The sequence below is a fragment of the Diorhabda sublineata genome, chromosome 8 (assembly GCF_026230105.1).
Source record: "Diorhabda sublineata isolate icDioSubl1.1 chromosome 8, icDioSubl1.1, whole genome shotgun sequence".
NCBI classification, from domain to species: domain Eukaryota; kingdom Metazoa; phylum Arthropoda; class Insecta; order Coleoptera; family Chrysomelidae; genus Diorhabda; species Diorhabda sublineata.
In genome coordinates, this window is record NC_079481.1 from 19,949,691 (window position 1) to 19,971,319 (window position 21,629).

At 30.0% G+C, this 21,629-nt stretch overlaps 1 protein-coding gene across 1 annotated transcript; it reads right to left on the minus strand.

Moving 5' to 3' along the window:
* Window positions 1-20,951, minus strand: LOC130448021 (serine/threonine-protein phosphatase alpha-2 isoform). The gene is made up of 5 exons (XM_056785171.1): window positions 20,709-20,951; window positions 20,479-20,610; window positions 15,458-15,793; window positions 2,301-2,597; window positions 1-1,453 (listed from the first exon to the last, which is right to left on the minus strand). Exons 1-5 carry the CDS (start codon window positions 20,761-20,763, stop codon window positions 1,290-1,292), a joined length of 984 nt encoding a protein of 327 aa, XP_056641149.1. The 5' UTR covers window positions 20,764-20,951; the 3' UTR covers window positions 1-1,289.
* Between the last annotated feature and the right edge of the window lie 678 nt (window positions 20,952-21,629).

Consider the following 21,629-nt stretch of genomic DNA (forward strand, 5'->3'; position numbering starts at 1 on the left):
TTTTTTTTTCTACCATAATTATATTCTGTGATAATTTGTATGACAAAATAAAACAATATATATTTTATTTGTGTTTTAATTAACAAAAATTCTGTTACCTTTCCCAAATTCATTCTTTTGTTTTAAACGACATTCCATTGGAAGATAAAATAAAAGTAATTATTTAAAATATAAGGAATAACTGCATATTCGGAATTAATTTATCTTTGCAAGAAAGGCTTAGCTCAAGATACTTCAATGTAAAACTCAAAATTTAATATTTCACTGACAATACCGACATAGTTTGACATACTCCAAGTACCTCATCAGAAAGTTGGAAAATAACTTCATAAATAAAAAGCAGCTTTTTGAAACTTAAAAATTTTGTACAAATTTTTCTTCAAACACAGAAAAATCATCGGCTATTGTCTGAAAAGAGGTGATGCATAGTAAAAAAATCAATTGGAGAGTTAAAAATTATTTTGAATTCGTTTTATTCTACTTTTAAACTTTAAATTCACTCTCCCGAAAAATCTTGTTTTTTGAGATATATATAGCGATATATAAAGTAGATTCTATTTTCAATATACTTCGACAATTATTATTAGCTACTATGCTTCTGTCCTTTCCGCACACTTTTTACGTGCGAGTGGTTATTATTGATATCATTTTTTTTAATAAATAAAAAACTTGGTATAAAATGGGAAATGTTAAAATTTTATTATGTGACATGTATATTCATATCAACAATTTAAATGACCAAATATTTACAAATAAATGTCAATTTACATTTTGAGAAGATTCATTCAAATCGAGATGAACAGAAATCAATTCCATGCAATAACAAAATTTAGCAACGAATAAAAGGAAACGAGATTGTATATAAAAATATATTTATACGGAGTCAAGGGAAACCATTCAAAACATAAAACTGTTTCTATTAAAACCGAAAAAAAAATAAACTACTGTTTTTTGTTTAAATATCAAAGCCGTTTGCATTATTTGAATTGGATATTCTAAGTATTGTTAATCTAATTTAACAGATAGAATGATATTACCTTTTTAGTAATATATCAGATGTAAAATAAAGTAAAACGGCCGAATTGGAACATTTTAAATACTAGTATTTGAATAGATTAATTTTATATGGAGTATCTTAACCTAATAGAAGAATCAACAAAAAATTTTTAGAAAAACTCAAATTTCATAAATACGACGCCTTCGAGTTATCTATTGCGACAAACGTTAGTATTTAAAATGCTCAAACATATTTATGTTGCAACTAAACCTAATCTTATTAATACATTAATTCACTTCTTCTTGTTTTTATTCGTCGCGCCCCTAGGGGGCGTTACAGGTCTTCCTGCATTCATATTGTACTGGAATTTCCTCTTGTCTGCTGGTTTTAAAATTTGAAAACTACACATGAGCGTCTCATCCACTGACATCATTGCTCCAGCATTATCAAATTCTCCTGAAACAAGGTATTTAAATCAATAATAACTATAATAACAAGGTTAGATGGATTGTTTTATGGATGATACTCTTCTTTCCCCTTTAAATTAGTATGATGAGACTACCGTGTGACTCAGTAGAGAAGATGTGTCTAGAATATATCTCATATATCAGATTGTGATTGTTTGGCTTCATTTAAGGGGATCCAAGCAGGAAACAAATTCAGTTTTCATATATCCACAAAAAATTATATTTGTGCAAATCCTCATAAAAAACTTAGTTCAATGAAAAAATTTAAAAAACCGTAGATGAACATGGTATTGGTGGTTTTTGAGTCACGATATATTTCTCAAAATGAATTATATGAATTTAGAGGAGAAATATTCCCCAGTTTCTACAGCTGCCTGGAATGTTCGGCTAGTTTTGGCGACAAAAATAATGTACCGGTTTTCTTAATGTTTAGCTTTAAGAGATTTCATACTAGAGAATTTTGTGAATACTAGATTTGTAAGAACAAGGTGTTATTTAGAAATATAAAATCACAGTACAAAAATGAATATAGAAATATAATGGTTACTTAGGTTTCGTAGTTTCTAAGAAGTGTGTTACAAATGAAGATTTTTTGCATATCATATATTAAAAAACTAATTTGGTCCTGGGCCTGAAGAAATACAAAAGTATCTGTTTCGATTTATACATATGTACAAAATATTTTAAAGTTCCAATATACCATAAAAATCTTAAAAACTGGATATACAACATTATCATTATATATTACATAAATTTATATTTGTAGGCATCAATTAATTTTTTAAATCTTCTTGACTTTATTTATTCAGTTTGTGTAAATATCAGAATGTACTCACCACAATAATTTGGTGCACTAAACAACGTAACCAACTGTCTTTTGGCAAAAAATTCGTAACCATCTTCTACTACTTGATGCGCTCGACATATCAAGTCAAAATCATGCTTATGCAAAAATTTCCCGACAACTTCGGCACCGAATGTGAAACTAACCCCTCTATCATTTTCTCCCCATCCCATCTGATCTTTATCAGGATCGGACCACAACAGATCACAAAGAAGTCCTTGGTCAGGTACATCAGTTGGTCTCATGATTCTTCTAATTTGTTCCATTGACTGTAAATCTGGACTCAAACCTAAAACAAGAGCAAACTGGTAGAAGGAAAATAAAGTAAAAATAATTAACTACCAAGACATATCTCATTTTAACCAGATGTTTCATAAAAATTTTTATATAAGTTATACATTTTATTTACATACTTAATAGTATATTATTCACTAGTGTATAATGGAGGTTATTAATCACTAGGTGAAATTAACTGTCACGAGCGCTAGTGGGTGGCATAAATCATGAAGAGATTTTCATAAAAAAATGTTATTATTCCGTAAATATGTAACAATAACAAATTTGTAAACAAAAATAAAAAACTTCAAAGCAAATGATCAACATGCCCACCATTTACTTCAATAAACTTTGTGATCCGCTTTCGATCTCTTAATATCAAAATCACATTCATGAATTAAGCAGTGGTTTAATTTTTCGTTTTCTTTTCAAGTAGGCTTGTATCGCTATTAGACAGTTTGTTTAGTAACAAAAATTGGATAATAATAAGATAATATAATACATTAATATACCATTTATTAACAATTTAGTAATTAACAAGTGTAATAGTTATAGTGGTCCAGCTGCGGCTCGAAGATATTCACAATTATACCCAAATCGAAGGCAACCCAATTACAAACTGTATCAAAATTTTTAAAACCGCTTAGGTGGAACGGGGTCTTTACGCTCTAAAACTGAGCACGGTGCTAAGTCTGCAAACAGGTATAAGCAGTATCATCTACTTTTAGAATACTGAAGAGGGAAAAATTGCATCCATATCATTACACTCCTGTTCAGAATTTATTACCTCAAGATTTACCTAAGCGTGTACAATTTGCCCATTTTTTGCAAGATAAACAAAATGTTAACCCGGATTTTCTGGATACAATTCTTTTTACTGATGAGGCAACATTTACCACACGAGGAATATTTAATAATAAAAATAATCATTTGTGGGATTCTGAAAAGCCACATGCTATGAGGGAAACACATTTTCAGCACGAGTTTAAGGTTAACATTTGGTGTGGTGTAATATGTGGGTATTTAATAGGTCCTTTTGAGCTGCCAACCAATTTAAATGGACCTCTTTATTTAGATTTTCTTCAAGAACATTTACACGAATTACTAGAGGATATCCCTATCGCTTTAAGAAAAAATATGTGGTTTTCGCACGACGGAAAACCACCGCATTATTCTTTATGTCAATACTTAAACGAACAGTTTCCGCTTCGAAGGATTGGTCGTGGAAGTGTGTTTGTTTGTAATGGAATTTAGTAATGGAACATTGCGATTAACAATACCTGCCATTTCCACAGTATTGTACTGCAGTTCACGATTCATATTTGTGTTGAGTAAATCAGGTGAATTCATACCGAAATGACTGATTGGTAAATTCGCAATAGCAATGCAAAGATCCTCGATAGCAATCAACGACTCATTGTACATTGCATCACTGAATGATATCCGTTACATCGTTGTACCTTATACGATATCGATACAAAATGTCATCAGTCATTGAATCTTTGTGATTATCCCACAACATGTAGGAAACATGTAGTCAATACTATAGCAAATAGTAGATGAATTTGTGTTCCTGTGCAGTTTAATGCTGCTTCAGCAAGCATACTGTCCCATTGATTGTCATCTTCTAGTAAACCTAGTGCAAGGCATGCATCTTTATACGTTGGATACTGTTGTCCATCTACCTTGAGTATATCTTGAAATGACAATGGTCCGGTGACATTAACCAACAGCAGTCGCAGATAAAAACACTCAGTCTGCCTTGGATTGACTGTGTATACACGTCCCAAATTATTTGATTTAAATAAACAAAAAATTCAGTGAGCGTGGTTTTTGATGGATTTATAGCACGATCAAGCACTGTATCGTTCGTGAAATATATGCGCTGGCCGTTTTCAAGATAAACAGCTAAATGGATAACTGCTGGATCTCTTTCATGAATTTGGAAACCAAAAATACGCCAGACAGCTTCATTGGAACTGATATACCGGCCAATTTGGTAATTCGTAATTTCATCATTTTCATTCAACGGAGGAGCATTGATATTAGTATTTTCAATTCCAAATACAGCCATATCATTTCGTTTATTAACATATTTGCAAATATATTTGATACTCTTCACCGAACTGCATGACTCAACATTAATATGATCATTAAATGTTTTGCTGAACAGAGGTGAATATGGTACCACCCAACGATTGTCAATGTCGATGTCTGCGTTACTGAGAGTTTTAGTAAACGATTGTCCGCCATTTTCAGTACTTCTTCGACGATATATTGGATATCCGTCAATATGTGTTACCGTATCGTTTATGAAATCTTTAGGAAAACGCTTAGTACATTTTTTCCGTCTATCATGCAACTTCGTAATAAAGCTGATTAAAGACTTTAATTTTTGTTTAAACACACGTGCTGTAATGTCATGACGATGTATTGCATTTTGTCCTGGTAATAGTAATGATGTAATTTCCTGCCATTTTGGATTACATGTAAAAGTAATAAAGACACGGTCGCCCATATTCAAGCACGAAAGTCATAGCATCCTGTATGTACTCTTGCATGTGACGTGGACTACCTACATACGATGATGGTAAGATAACAGAGTTACCAATTTCGGCAGTGTCAGCGTTTTTCGCAATAGCATCTCGCAGGTGAATATATTCTTCCGCACGCAGCTTCTGTTGATTATATCGCAAGTATGGTAGTCGTTCACTCTCTATCTTCACATACAAGTCGACCATAAATTGTTGGCTTAGCTCACGACATCGTAAAATGATATTGTCTCGGCCGCTTCTAATCTTCAAACGATATGAATAAAAATCCTTTGAGCTAACGTTCTTATTTGTTTCGGCTCCTGTAATAATATATCATTGAATTAATTGAAGATTCTACAATAATAATTAATTATGTTTTTAATAATGAATGAATTACCTGTTACGGGATCTCGTTGTTTAATGTTTACGCAATATCCGTCTTGTCCCTTCCAAAAAATTAGTGGATATTGGAGAGCGTCATAAGAACGGTGGGTATCACTAATGAATTGAAGATTATTATTTCTTCTTCGAATCACGATTTGTCGCGTAGCTGTACGGTCACCAACCATGATTCCAGCAACGTCGTCAACAACAGGTGCGTTGAATCTACGTACATGCTCTCCAGCTGGTGTTCTATCAGGATTGATGACAATAGCATGATTGTCACTTCGTAGTTTGTGCATGTGTGATTTGAATAATTTCAATAATTCATTATGCTCATTTAACAGAGCGTCCAGGTCGGCGACGATACGCCTGGCAAAAGGTGAATTGAGATTGTGGTAAACGCAACGTGCATCAACGCGATTGGCGAGTGTACGTTCGGAATCTTCGCCACCCATAAAGTAAATTTATAAAAATGATGTGATTCGTTTGGCATTGGCAGCAATGAGCCCACTTTGTGATAAATTTGGTCTTTGATTTTGAACGTGGAATTAAATTGTTGACCGTTTGCAGCAATATTGTTAACTATTTCTGTTGCTCCAAACGACGTCATTTGAAACCATGAATTGAATGTGCGAATTGACTTTAGGAAAAGGCTAGAATCTGGATCTGTACCGATAAGTAAACCGTGTAATGGTTCAGGTGGTGTTTCAATTTCGGTTAGTTGTACTTTTCTTGGTGAGCAACACATCCCAACTGGCTCATTTTTAAATTTAAGTGCATGACAATGCGGGCATTCCTTATCCAAAGAACCAATAACCACTTTGGAATGAGCGTAATGTTCAACATCAGGCTCATATTAGAATGCTAGTCGAAGAAATGAATCTGATGTAAATGCTCGAAGAACTTGTTGGTCAATACCTCTACGTATGTTTACTATGAATCTGTGCGTTTCTCTTCGTTCTAATTGTATTTGCTGATTTCGTTCAGCTCGCGCCTCTTGAGATAGTGATTCACGTAACTGCGCCATGCTTGCACGCACTGTATTATTTTGTTTGATTTGTTCGCCAGACCTTCGTGCTCGTATATCTCGCATGACTTGGTTGTTCTACGACTCAAATTGGCCCCTTTACGTCTTTTTGGCATTGCTGACTGTACTGAAATTTATTAAAATTTATTTTCTATTTTTTGAGTTGGATTTTCTTTAAAGCGTGTTTTTTTAGTTTTTTTAAAACTATTATTTATTTCTGGTAATAAATTATTACTATTATTATATTGTATTCATTTGTTTATTATGTGACTTACCTTTCACAATAATGAAAAAGGTATATTTATTAAACTCGTATACGCTTTCGTTTTGAATTAAAACTATTTTCAAAAAGCGTTAAGTACAATATATACAGGTACGGTAATGGCCATTGTTCGCGGGAGATCACAACACGTGTTTATTTATATGAGATCACTTAATTAACTGATAGTTAAAACTGTCTTTATCATTTATTAATAAAATATGAAAAAATAATTATTGCACTGGAAATTAATAATAAATTCACGAAGAGAGTAAAAGATGTAATAGATGCACAGAAAAATTAAAATAATACGTATAAGTCACTGCTACGATCGATACACAAATGAAACCAAAAAAAATGGCCGAAAACTGTATATTAAGTAAGATAGGAGACCGGCTTCCTTCTCATCCCTACTCCGTGATGTTTGCTGGATGAGAGGTGATCCAGGTAGACATCTAGCGAGGACAACTGATCGTTTGATCGGTTATCGACCGGTGAAGGCGGAAGATCAAATTGAATTGAGAAAACAAAAGAAATTATTAAAAATAAAAATCGCGATGGTAAAATAAGGGTAGCTTGTAAAGGGTTGAAAATTCAGGGTTATATGTATTTACTAATGCTGTATCATAAAAAAATTAAAAAAAAATTTATCTAAAATTGAAAAAAAAATTTAGGGATGGATTACCCTTAACATTTAGGGATGAAAAATAGATGTTGTCCGATTTTCAGACCTACCCAATATGCACACAAAATTTCATGAGAATCGGGAAAGCCGTTTCGGAGGAGTTTAACCACAAACACCGCGACACGAGAATTTTATATTAGATTAATAATCCCTGTTGCCAGTGCAAAATTCACATGCCACATTATATACTTTCCTTGACTTTTTCGATAATAAATTTCATGAAGCAACTTCAGCAGGTTATCTAATTTTTGGCGGTGTTAAAAAAAGAGTCACTTTCATTTACATTTTTTGTTGGTTTCTTAACATAAAATATTAAAATACAGAAATCTCAATACACAATAATGTTAACAGGTTTGAGTCAAATTTATTTTGTTTCAAAACCTGCTTCAATTTATAAATTGTTTCAAAAACCATGGTAGTTTAAGAAACAGATGTACGACAAACACATTTATGTGGCTTACAGCTCAATGTTAATGCTCCGCGACTTCAAACTGGACTGGGTTCGAATCTGGTCCAAGAAAATTTACTTTTTCAAGTGATTAGAACTAAATTCAAAAAAAGTTTAGTAGTATTTTATACGATAAAATTATAAAAACCGATTTTTTGGAACAAAACAATATAATATAGCTAAATCAAGAAAGCATCTGACAGCAGTGATTAATGGATTCATTAATCACTGCCGTGATTAATGGGTATTACTAAGATCGAGCAAGCAGACTTATAATAGGGACATTATACAAAAGTCGTGGATAATAGTTATTTAACCAACAAGTACATTAATGAAGGTGATTAATAATACATATGTAAGAGTTGGTTACAACACTTCTTCGACCTATATTTTTCTAAAGTGGAGAAAACAGGTTACAACTTTTATTTATAAATCATCATTTTTATACTTATAATTATATATGTTTATAGTGGAAATATTACAATTATAAAAACTAAATGGAGACACATTGAAACTTGTATGGTTTTGTGAGTGTAAGTTTACTTTACGCTAGTTTGGATATTTGTCACAGAATTTACTTAAGCGTCGGTAGAACGAGTGGTATGACAAGCCTTTGTTGCAATTTCACAAAGAATTTTTTTAGTTGCATTACCTTTATTTTGTAATGAATTCTCAATATATATCCTGTGCATCCTGTGTTATATATGATAAAATAATAAAAACTGATTATTTGTAACAATACAATACAATATAGCTAAATCAAGAAAGCTTCTGACAGCAGTGAATAATAGATTCTTCACTGCCGTGATTAATAGGTATTATAAAGGTCTAGCAACCGACGTATACATTATACGACAGTCCTGTTATCTGCAACTTTTGCAATAGTTCTTTTTATCATATGACTACCAAAAGTAAAATTGCTTCCATTCATAAAAATTATTCAAATTCAATTGGTTTGGAAATTAAATAATAAACATTGAAGTCAACTCATGATTGAACATGTAATAAGTAGTAAAACGAGTCCTCAGAGAATCGTCGAAAATTCTTATCAATATTTAGATAGAATTGCTTTGAAATCAAAACCAGATGTAATTTCAGATATTTCCGTAAATTCGTAAAATGGAAATTTTTTTTGATGAAGTCTTACATCATGAAATGCGTCAGTAAAAATATTCGTACGTATACTGAACAGCGACCTCTACATATAATTTTATGAAAACGAATTCAAATAATCATTTGAGTGAAAAGTGAAAAATTTGAATGATTTATATCTGCCAGATGGCCAGTCAATTACTTACTCTACAAGTCCTTCTTACTGTAACTTTAAAATTTTGATAATGAAAATATTTTAAGCCCAACCTTTGAATTTTAAATAAATTAATTACTAACATCTTCCGAAGAGATGAGTTTGGATCATATTTCTTTGATTTTAAAGTTTAAGAGATATTTCACATTTATGTGAATAATTTACCTCGGTATCTGGAGAAGATTGTAGAATATAAATATTATTTTTGTCTTAAAATATTAAACCCATGAAAATTCTGATATTTTACAGATCACTTTGGATAGATGCCAAGTAATAAATGATTAATTTATTTATAATCACTATCGTCAGCGATAAATATAGTTCTTATTCTTATCTAATTGGAAATATACTTTAAACAAACTAGATTTCTTTATAGTAACAATAATAAATATATTGATGAAAAAAGGATGTACACCTTAATTTATCTTCTTAAAATAGTTCTTAGTAACCAATATTGCATATTGCATAAATTCATAAGCATTGGTTTTAGTTCGTTACAAAAATTATAACCATGGATATATTCCAAATAATACACCAACTGCCCTTTAATCAGTTTAAATTTAGACAGTACGAATTTCATTAATAGCTTGAGAATTTCCAATTTAAATGCAATTATTGCATTCTAGAATATAAAATAATTCAAAACTTGATTTATTATTTAGTATTTGTTGGAAATTTAGCACTGAATTTCCGAAACTACATGTTCATTTAATATCATCAATTTTTTTGTTGTTGAAAGCAGTAATTTGATTCTTTATGACAAATATAACTTTATAATGTGTATTAATTTAGTTAGCTTTAATAAAATTTTGATTTTGCAAAATAACCTGACGTTCTGGAATTTTTGGAGTATTTTTTAAGTTTTTAGAACAACTAAATACATAGAAATCAGTTAAAAACATCTAGACAGCATTTTTGTTGCAGACCTGTGTAATTATTGTAATAAGTTTAGGGGTCATCCATAAATTACATCACATGTTAATGGGGGGGAGGGTATCGTCGGAATGTGACATAGTGTGACAAGGGGCAGGGGCGGTCAAAAACTTTGTGACATCACATGTTAAAATTCAAAATTCATCACGCAAAATTTAATTAGTCGTTTGTTGCTTTCTAACTAGTCGTTTGTTTTTCTGTTATCTAAAATATTTGACTTCTTTATGTTAATTTTATAAAAGATTATATAATAAAAGTAAGAAAAAAATAAAAATAACTGTTTTCTTTTGATTATTTTTGAATAAATATATAAATTTGAAAAATGTGTGACGTCACATCAGTGGGGAGGGTTTTTTGAAATTTTGACAACCTGTGACAAGGAGGGGGGAGGGGTTAAAAAGTCCTGAAATTTGTGTGACGTAATTTATGGATGGCCCCTTATTCTGTTAAGGTTTGGATTAAGGATCCAACTTATTTAGAATATAGGAATAGGAAAAATAGACACAGAGATGATTTTATTATTGCCAAGCATAATGATAGTGGAACCACTAGTGATAATCAATTATCAAAACGTGTATGAGTGTTGTTGTAGTGGTAGCGAAAAAAATGTGTTCAGTATACCAAGCATAACGTCAATTATAGTCATGCAATTATTACCAGGTGGTCAACACAGAACGGCCATCAGCTATATCTACATAGTTTTTTAAAATCTACTTAATTAAGTAGCACAATAATCGAAGTCTTCAACAAATTCCGCATATTTTTCAGTCCACAAGTTTATCACTTCAAATAAGAGGTGGCAGAGAGTGGAAATCTTATGAAAAAATGACTGTAAGTCTGGTTCTGCTTAGCCGATCTTAATAAAGTGGATTTTATTTGAAAGAGGTTTATCGGACAATGCGATTTGCCTTGACTAGTTTAAATAGAAGCATAAAAGTTTAAGTAGGTATTTTGAAGAAAAAAAAACTAAATTAACATTAAAATAGTGAAAACCGCATGCGATATCTTTTTCCTGCCTCGAGATATCTTAAGAAATGTGAGAATTACGGAATTTTTTTCAAACATGTATTAGACTGGTTAGTTTAAGCTTAAAAATTTAATGGATGGAAAGTTTTTATATTGGCCTACCTGCAGAAACTGTTCTCATAATAATCTTATTATTGCCGCTTGATGGCCTTATCTACATGTAATGCCAATATTACTAACAATGAGAAAAAATTATTAAAACCATTTACTTTTCAATACTCAATACGTATTGTCTCAGAGAATTTCTAATTAGAGTTTCTAATAAGAATTACTAAAATAATTTAAATTCTTATAAATATATCGAGATCTGGGATTTGAGTACTGTACAGTCATGGACTTGTCCTTTCCAAACCTGTCTCCTTTTTCCTTTTCTATAAAATTTTGTCAGTCTAGATGTTGTTAGCAAACAGTAGACACGTGTCACGCTTATTACTAAATGTGTTTTTTATGTTCTACGCTCGGAATTGTCAAGTAATCTATTATCATTGTATTTTACTTATTTAGTGTGCAGCAATAGATTTTATGAGTTTTTTAATTTCCAAAACTAAAAATGGGACTTAATATCCCAATAGTGTTAATTATTGAGGTATTATGTCCCATCAGTATTAAATAACCTATATATTAAAAATTTTCGTCACAGAATGGATAAACCTTTATCAGACAAAAAGCTCCAAGATATTGTGGATCATATTGATTTTAGAGAAGAATTAGACCCATTTCAAGACAATGATGATAGTGATATAGATAAAAACTATATACAACCATCATGCAACGATTCTTCAACTGCATTGACATAAATTTTGGATAATTTGGATGATGATTTCCAAATAGTAATTTAGAAATTGTGTTTGACTGGACTAGAAAAACTAAAAATTTTTTACCAATACATAAGATTCCACAAGAAAAACAATCAATTGTATTGTGTAATGTAACAAAACAAGTCTTCAGAAATGTGATAAAATTAATTCCTGCAAGCTTATTTGTATGGATTACCCAATGCACCATTAAAAATTAGAAATTATAGAAAAAACTAATGAAAAAAATATTCAAAAGACATTGAGTGCAGAAATAATTAGCATGATAGTTTCTTTGTAATGAGTTACAATCATTTACCAGCATATCACGTGTATTGGTTCAACAGAAAATCTTTAGGTAATGATGAAATTAAAGGTGCCATACCTAAGGATAGATATCATTAACTTCTATAGAAAGTGTACCTCAATAACCCCGAAAATCCAAAAGACATTTTCAGAGTATTATATAGAAGAAATATTATCCTGTCTAAAAAAACTTTTTGTCTGCCAGAAGTGATACTATGTATCAATAAATTGACAATATGACAAAATTCAAAGAAACATCATCAATGAAACAATATATACCTCCAAAACCAATCAAACAAGATATAAAACTATGGACAAGATATGATTCCAAAATTGGGTATGTATATTTATTCCAGAAAAGACGCACACTTGGTGAAAGAGTTGTGGACAAAATAACCAGATCAATTCGAGATATGAACATAGTTTTGACTGATTTTTCACCTTGAAAAATTCGTAGCCTACTATAGAACCAAACAAAATTTCAATGTCAAAATATTTTATTACTCAACATATTCTCCTCTTAATTGGATATATTTATTACAGCGAACTTGCAACGTCTTTAGAACTTTCAAAAAAAATGTTTCTTCTTGCTCTGCAAACTAGACCTCCACAGCTTTTATTGCCTCCTCGTTGGAAGAAAATTTACAACCTTTCAAACTTTTTTTCAGTTAAGAAAAGATGATAGTCGGACGGAGCCAAATCTGGTGAATAAGGGGGGTGTTCTAGTAATTCAAACCCTAAATCACGAATTTTTTGCACGCAACATAAGATTTGTGTGCAAGGGCATTGTCCTGCAAAAACAAAACACCTTTGGATAACTTTCCGCGTGTTTTCTCTTTAATTTTTTCCCGTAGAGTGGTCAGTAATGGCGAACAGTAATCTCCAGTTATTGTTCTACTGTTATCCAAAAAACCAATCATGATTACTCCATGGCAATCCAAAAAACTGACGCAAGGACTTTTTCAGCAGATTTTTGGACACAAAACTTCTTAGGTCTTGGAGAACCAGAATGTCGCCATTCCATCGATTGTGGCTTTGTTTCTGGATCGTAGAAATGTACCCAAGTCTCATCCATAGTAACAAGTCGGTTTAAGAAGTCTACATCCGTGTTCAAATCGAGCACAGATCGAACACGATGCTTCTACCCTTGCACGCTTTTGGTCAACATTCAAACATTTGGGGATCCATTTTGCAACACTTTTTTCTCATATCCAAATTGACGTGAACTATATGATGAACGCGTTCGTATGAAATATTCAGTGCTTCAGATATCCGTTTTAGCCCAATTCGACGGTCTGATAAAATCATATCATGAACTGCATCGATGCCAGAAAATGGCCTTCCCGATCGGTCATCATCTTCAATGGAAAATTTACCTCTTTTGAAGCTTGCAGTCCAATTTTTCACAGTCGCATACGAAGGATATTGATCTTGTAAGCATATCTTCGTAAATCTGCTTACCTCTTAACCCTTTTAAATACAGGTGATGATGGCTCGATACTCCAATTTTTCGATTTTCACAATTTCAGTGGACATCTTTTTCTTTTAATTTATTGCGTAACTCTTGTTTACTTTTTTGACCTCAATCTTTACACTGACATTTCTAATAAGTTATTGTTCGTTGCTATGGTAATGCAATATTTTGTTTATGCATGAAACTGGTCTAGACTAACTAGATATCAATACATACTCGTATGCTGCCATTGGAACGTTCATACAGACTAAAAAACATGTTCCAAATTTGAAGGTAAACTACAGACAGGCATAAATCATGGTATGTAAAGAAGGTACAATTTGCACTCGTTGTCCCAGAGGCAGTATCAGTACCGTAGAAAGAAAAGCGAAAGATGGTAGTAAAAAAGAAATTTCTTACCCAATTCAATTATAGTTTATAATGAATTTATGGGAGGCGTCCATCACACTGATCAAATATATAATATACTGTAATTTTGTTACAAATTGATCGGTTGTAAAAGAAAGAGAAATAAAAAAGTTAGACGCCAATGATTATAAATTATCTTACACAATATTAATTAAAATAAAATAAACTTAATGAGATTATCAAAAGTGTCAATATTTCTAATATGTCATCATTAAGTATAGATGTTGGAAAATTAGAATAAAATTGTGACCTATGTATGAATATTATTTAATAGATTATAGAATTAATTTACATTGGATAACAACAATTCATAAAACTGGATTAATATTTATATCCTAACAATTTTGAAAGCTATCATAATTATAACATTTATATTTACGGTAACAGTTCAATCCAAATATTTTGCTACGAGCTCGGAAGTCTTTTTAACTTTGTTTTGAGTCCTTTTCTTTCTTTAATTTTTATTTAATCGTTTAAAGTCCTTGGGTTCACTATATTGCCGTAACTCCCGTTTGAATTTTTCGTCACTTATTATATTTTTTCTTGATAACTCACTGTTTTCTTTTCAATTAACTTTTAATACTCTCAAGTAATTTTTATGTATCTCGTAACAGTTCACCTTCGGATTTATTTCCTTTTGTAGTTTTTAAAAGCAATTTTGACTTTTTTAAATCATGTTTTTCTCATACACTGAGGGCACATCTTGCTAATTCTTCTTTTAGAGAGTTACAAAATTTAACAATGTAAGATTCAACACTAAATTATAGAATATATATCATGTTATTTTTATTTTATGTTGATTCCTTCATGTCTATAATTAATTCTATGTACATTATTATAAAGTACCTCACTCTGTTAATTTTTTTGAGACATTGTTTCAAATATATGATGAGTTAGATCATGAAAAAGTAAATTAATGCTAACAATGGAAAAAAACGAATTGATGCTTTAGAGTGCTGTTTGGGCAAAATAAAATGTGTTGATATATGACCATGGCAATACTACTACAAATTTGAATAAAATTAGCAGTTATCTGAATTAAATAATTCAAAGCAAACAAAAATTGAAACTGTATTTTAATTTGATGATATTGAACCTGATGAAAAAAATCAGAAATAAATGGCTCCATATCACAACAATCACTGGCTCTTTTTCAACTTATTTATCTATGTGTTATATTGAACTATTCGTTTGTGCAATACTTCAATAATTTCACCAATCATATATGAATGGTATTTAATATTAGTAAACTAGAATAAATTAGTACTAAAATGAATGTAAGTACTTACCTCCATGACAGCAGAATATTTTCTCGTCAACGATCGCTGCTACAGGTAAACAGTTGAAACAGTCTGTAAATGTTTTCCACAATTTGATATTATACCTCCTTTTGCATTCATCATAAAATCCATATATACGATTAATTGATGCACATTCATGGTTGCCTCTTAATAAGAAAAAGTTTTCTGGATATTTAATTTTATATGCAAGTAGAAGGCAAATTGTCTCTAATGATTGTTTACCACGATCTACGTAATCTCCCAAAAATAAGTAATTGGATTCTGGCGGAAATCCTCCATATTCAAATAGACGCAGAAGATCATAATATTGACCATGGATATCACCTGAAAAACAATAAATTAGACTTTCGAGACTAGAGTTTTAGTTTGAGGGTTTGAGATAATAAATAACCTAACCTAACCAAACCATAATGGATGTCTTTTTTTCATGAAAGGAAATGATGGACACCAATTAAACAAGATTATCTAGACTGTCTAGATAACTGAACTCTGGGTACCAGTTAAATAAGCCTCAGCAACCAAATACGAACTTTAGTTTTTAAACCACCACTTGAAACTTTAGTACCAGCCGATCAAGTCACAGAGTGACTGAAATTCAACTGAAAAGTCTTATGCTCTAGCAACTACAGCCTGGGCACTAAACAAAATACAAACTGTAGGCTATGTTTAGGTGTTTTTTTGCTGAGCCTTGGTGATTGTAGGCTCACACTATTTTTTAAGTTATGACATTTGAAATGTTTTGATAAAAAAGTGAAGAAGCATTAGAGTTTGATCCAAATCTCTTAATGATAGTTTTAAGTGCTTGGGCTCTTACTTTGTGAGTGAAACATTCCCTCAGCTTTAGAAATACGAGGGTTGCTACGTAACTTTTAAGATATGGCAACAGTTTGTAGGCATAATTTACTGAAGGGTTCTTGAAATACCACAAAATCAGGTTCTATACCTTCATCAATAGTACCTGTGTCTTCTAACTAAAACTATCTTTGTATCTTCAGTATCTAAATTCTGCTCTTCAAATCATATTCTGAACTGCACTATCAACAATTTGCTTAATTACATGATTTTTCTTACTCTACACCTGGCACCAATTTATAACACACAAGGATTCAATTATTTATTTCCAAAAATTAAGGATTATACAACTTTGCACTTTCTCTGTCTAAATGACGTTTTGCCTTCAAATATTTTTCCTCATTTCTTTACATCAGTTCTAGGACATTAATATAATACTCCAAACAATCTGAAGACCCTATATAATGTAGATATTATTGGTAAAAGACAAGTCAAATAAAACTAATTTTACTAACTGGATATTTAAAGTAGCAACAGTTGAGCTCTTTCATAAAGTGACTCAATCTACGATTTATAGAACAAAAATTTCCTACTTATAATCTAATTGTATCAATAGAAATTAAATATAACATAAGATGGATTGTCTTCTTCAAAAGACCAACTTCAAGACATAATTAATAATTTCTTTAAATTGTCAAAAGTAATTGTAAAAAGAGACCACGTTATGATTGACGTTACCGCATTTTAAGGTTATGTCAGCTTTGGTTACTGTGTTCATTTTACGAAATTTTTTATTTGAGCGTTTATTTATTCATAAAATCAGTTCTTTTAAGAACCAATTTGACGTTTTATTTAATTTAAACTTTTATTTTATAATACCTAAAATGTCAAAATGGGAAGATTACAATGCTTGTTTCACTACTTATTAATGATATGGTGTTTATAATTTTGAACAATTTTTAAATCTCTGTAGAATTTTCAAAATTGCATCAATCAAATGTCTGATTATACTTGTTACGGTATATTAACCAACAGTTATTTTCAGAAAATGGCTTACTCACGAGAACAGGAGTTAGTTATAAATTTAATTAAATATTTTGAGTTGCAAAAAAACAAAGGAGGATCTTTTCAACCTCTTTCATCTGTTCAAGAGGTATTATACAAAAATTAACATCTATTTAAGGATATTTCTATCATATATTTCAGAGAGAGGCAACTTCATTGAAAATATCTGTAAAAACAGTAGGTTCTGTTAAAAAAAGGGAGGAAACTAATTCAACTCTCTTAACACCACTCAGTTGGACACTCAAAACTAAAAACAGCGAATGTACTTGAAGGAACCAGAATGGCAGTACGGAATACCATATATTACATGTACGGACAATAAATAAACATATGAAACAATAATACAATACCATCCTAACCCTTAGATTAAAGGGGGCTTACATTCTAAATATAATTAGAGAAAATTAGGAATACACATGTGAAATTTGAAATTCTTAGAAAACTGCTAATTTAATGTAAATTTGATAATAGAGGTTCTTAGTATTGAAAGTTAGTACAAAAAGTGCTGCATATTTTTTACTTGGAATGTGATTAACTATTTAGCTATTTTTAAAATTTTCAAATAACTTCAAAAAAATTTTTTCAAAAGCGTGAACTTAAAAGAAATCAATTGCATTTCACAGATTAAGAGAGAAAATCAATCAATCACTATTTTTATCAGTCTAAGTGTAGAGTGTGTTTTTCACAATTTTAATTTTCTTATTTAAGTTTTAAAATAAGTTCAAGTCTTTTGTTGTATGTTAATTATTTTTTGTTACATATACGGGGTTATCCTATTATATAAATTCTTTGATACAAATGATATATAAATTTGTAACTTATTCACCCAGTACATTATGATATTTTTATCAAAAGTTTTGCTAAATACAAACAATTAAAAAAGTTGAATTTCTTTTTTTAACTACCAATTCATAAAAAGATCGACCTTTGAAATATTATTCTTGATTATTTCTACTGATTCACAGAAATTTTTATTTGATTCACCATTTCTACTTTGTTATATTTACAGTATTTTGAAAGTCTATATAATGCATAAATTTACACAATGGAATATGCAACTTCCAATATTCATAAGTTTGGCAGGAAAATTGAATCTGGTAAATCAATATTTGGGCAATTGCAACAGATCTAATTAATTATGCTTCTATGAAAAACCATATTTGAATATAATCAAGAATTGGAAATAACAATATGACACAATAACAAGCTAAGACAAAAAATATGTTTTATTGATATTTATCAGTTAGCTCTTATTTATTCAAGAACAAAATATAACATTTTCCATGGATGAAAAGTGCAGTATATCAAAATTGTTCACCACAAAAAAGTGATCTAGGAGCAGCAACACTTTGTAAAATGTATTTGGTTGGGCATTTTTTGTCAGGACAATGTTGCAAGTGTTTTTTTTTTTATTTAAAAAAATAGATATATTTGGTCAGTTTTCTTTAAAAAACCTGTTCTTGAAGGGGTTAATTTATAACAGCACATGATTGAAAGAAATAATTAATAAGGAGTCAGATATTCTGAAATAATATGGTCAAATGGAACAATCTATGCAGTCATTACTGGTCAAAATTAATCACACACAAAAAAAGTCAAATATCAAAGGGATGAAGTAATATTCAAAGGAACCAATACAATATAATTATTCTTTGAGAGAACTCTGGTAAAAGAAAAATTTTCAGAAGTTAATGTTTGTTCTGTCAATGAAAGTACACCTTCCTCACACAAGCAATAAATTCAACATGATATTACAAAATTTCTGATAGTGAATAATTTACTATTACTATGTAAAATCCAGATACTTTATGTTATTAAATAATACAATTGTATTAATTTTTTTAGTACCGTCACTGCTACTTTCACCATAAACAATCTTTATTACATAAACACTTTCTAAAACAAAGAAAATAGACTGATATTAAATTTTAAAAAATAAACATAATCATAAAAGTCCCACTATATATTTTTTAAAAAATAAATTATTTTTTGTACCTCTCCTAATTTACACTAATTTATTCACCACAGGCAAATTAAATGTTATGTATTAGTTGCTAACAGATTTAAAAATGAAACAATAATTTACAAGAAAAATCATTTATTTAAAGCCAAATTTTTAGATGAATTTGTTTGGAATGATAGAAATTTGTAAAAATACAATCAATGAACACATGAACAGTAAAGACCTGATAGACAACATATCCATAACAAACCAAAAGAATAACTTAATCAATAAAATTTTCAACAACTGCTGAAAGATTTACTATGCAGGCTTACATGAGCAAATGTCATTTGAAATTTTGAAGCAACTTTTAGTGAAGAACCATACAGCATAGAAATTGTTACAAGTGAATAAATTTAACACAGATACTGGTATGGGTAAATCTGCAAAATGTATTCAAATTAAGGTCTTAAAGGATGTACAGCTCTTGCAAACTCACTACTTTAATCAATAGAAAGAAGAAAACAATGGGAACACAAAAATTGGACAATTGCAGAATGGTTACATGGTCAAAATATGAAATTTTATATCAAAAATTAGTATATCCATTCAATTCATCAATGATTTACATTAGCCTCTTCTCATAATAATCTATTTGTAGTCACAGTAATATATAGTGATATATAGTAATAATATTTATGTTAACCACCAATAAAAAATTCAGAAAATGTTTATTTCAAAATCAATTAATTGTATGAATAATAAATTTCATTAATTATAGACTATAAAAATATAGCAACCAAATGTTTTTTTAATTAAACATTCTTTATTTTTTATTTACCTCAATTGTGAAGATGAATAATCTGAATTTGATATTTAATTTCTAAGCTTTTGTCACACAGTGAATCAATTTAAAACAAATTAGTAATTGCAAGAAATACATGGAGAATTATTAATTGACAAAAACCTTGGAAAAATAAATTAAACTATTAAAATTTAATTACAAAGTATACTGTAAACCTCAATTAAAAATAATACACTCCCTTGGAAGTGAAGTAGTACTTCAGATATTACAATATTTACATTACATTCATGTTTTCAAAATTAAATACTCGGAAGCAAATAGAAGCAAGTACAATAATGTATGTTTCAAGTATTGAATATAATGTATAGATATAATTTAGTAATTTACAATTAAATAGTCACTCACCACAAATTTTTAAAGGCGCTTCGAGCTCCAACAAAATGGGTTGGCTAAGAAAAATTTCTCTGGATTTTAAGCAGAGTCCTCTAATTTCATTTTCCGTTAGTTGTACATTTTTACCAGGTCTTGCTCCACGCACTAAAATCCCACAAACAAAAATTATTTTTGACGTTTACCTAGGCGTTTACCGCGACGCCATTATTTTTGTCAACATAACTTGACCTTCATTAAATTACCTTCTAATAATCGGGCTATTATACTATCTATATTCAATTTATCTGCTTCAGCCATCTGAGATATCTCCTCAATTCAATTTGACGAGAATTAAAAATCTAAAATTAAGAGATGGCTTGGATTTTTTAAGATTTTAATAGAGCCGTATAATACAAACACTGACTTTATTCGGGAGCTATAACAGAGTAGAGGTCGCCGTTCTCTCTTATGTCATCATGAAACACCAACATGATAAATTTAACAGTGAACTTTTTATAGCAACAGTATTGCCAACTTGAATAAGTGGTAGTGCATATTAAGACATATATATATATATGTATATATATATTTATATATATATATATATATATATATATATATGTATTTAAATGTTCTTGATTTTAGGTCTCTTCTGTTTCAAAATTAATTTTTTTTGATAGTTTTTAAAAGAAAGATAAATTTTGACGTCTCGATCTTTCTTTAAGTCTTTATCAAAATGTGATATTGACACTGACAATTATATGCTTATTTATATTCATTCACATTCATAAGAACGAAAAAGCTATAAATGATAAAAAAGATCTAAATAATTTAAGTAAAATTTATAGCTCTATTTTGTAAGTTCTAATAAATTTAATATATTTGAGATGTGGAATCTAAGGAAACATTAATTTTTCTTATTGGAACAAAGTTGATTTTATCCTTATTTTGATATTTATGATGAAGGTGATCTATAGATCAATATAAATAATCAAATTGTCAGTGTCAATATTATCATATTTTGATAATGACTTAAAGAAAAGTCGAAACTCAAAATTTATCTTTCTTGTAAAAGCTAATTTTGAAACAGAATAGACCTAAAATCAAGAACATTTAGATACATTAATATATCAAAAGGTCTGAGAAATAAGAAATTGAAGAAATTTATATATATATATATATAT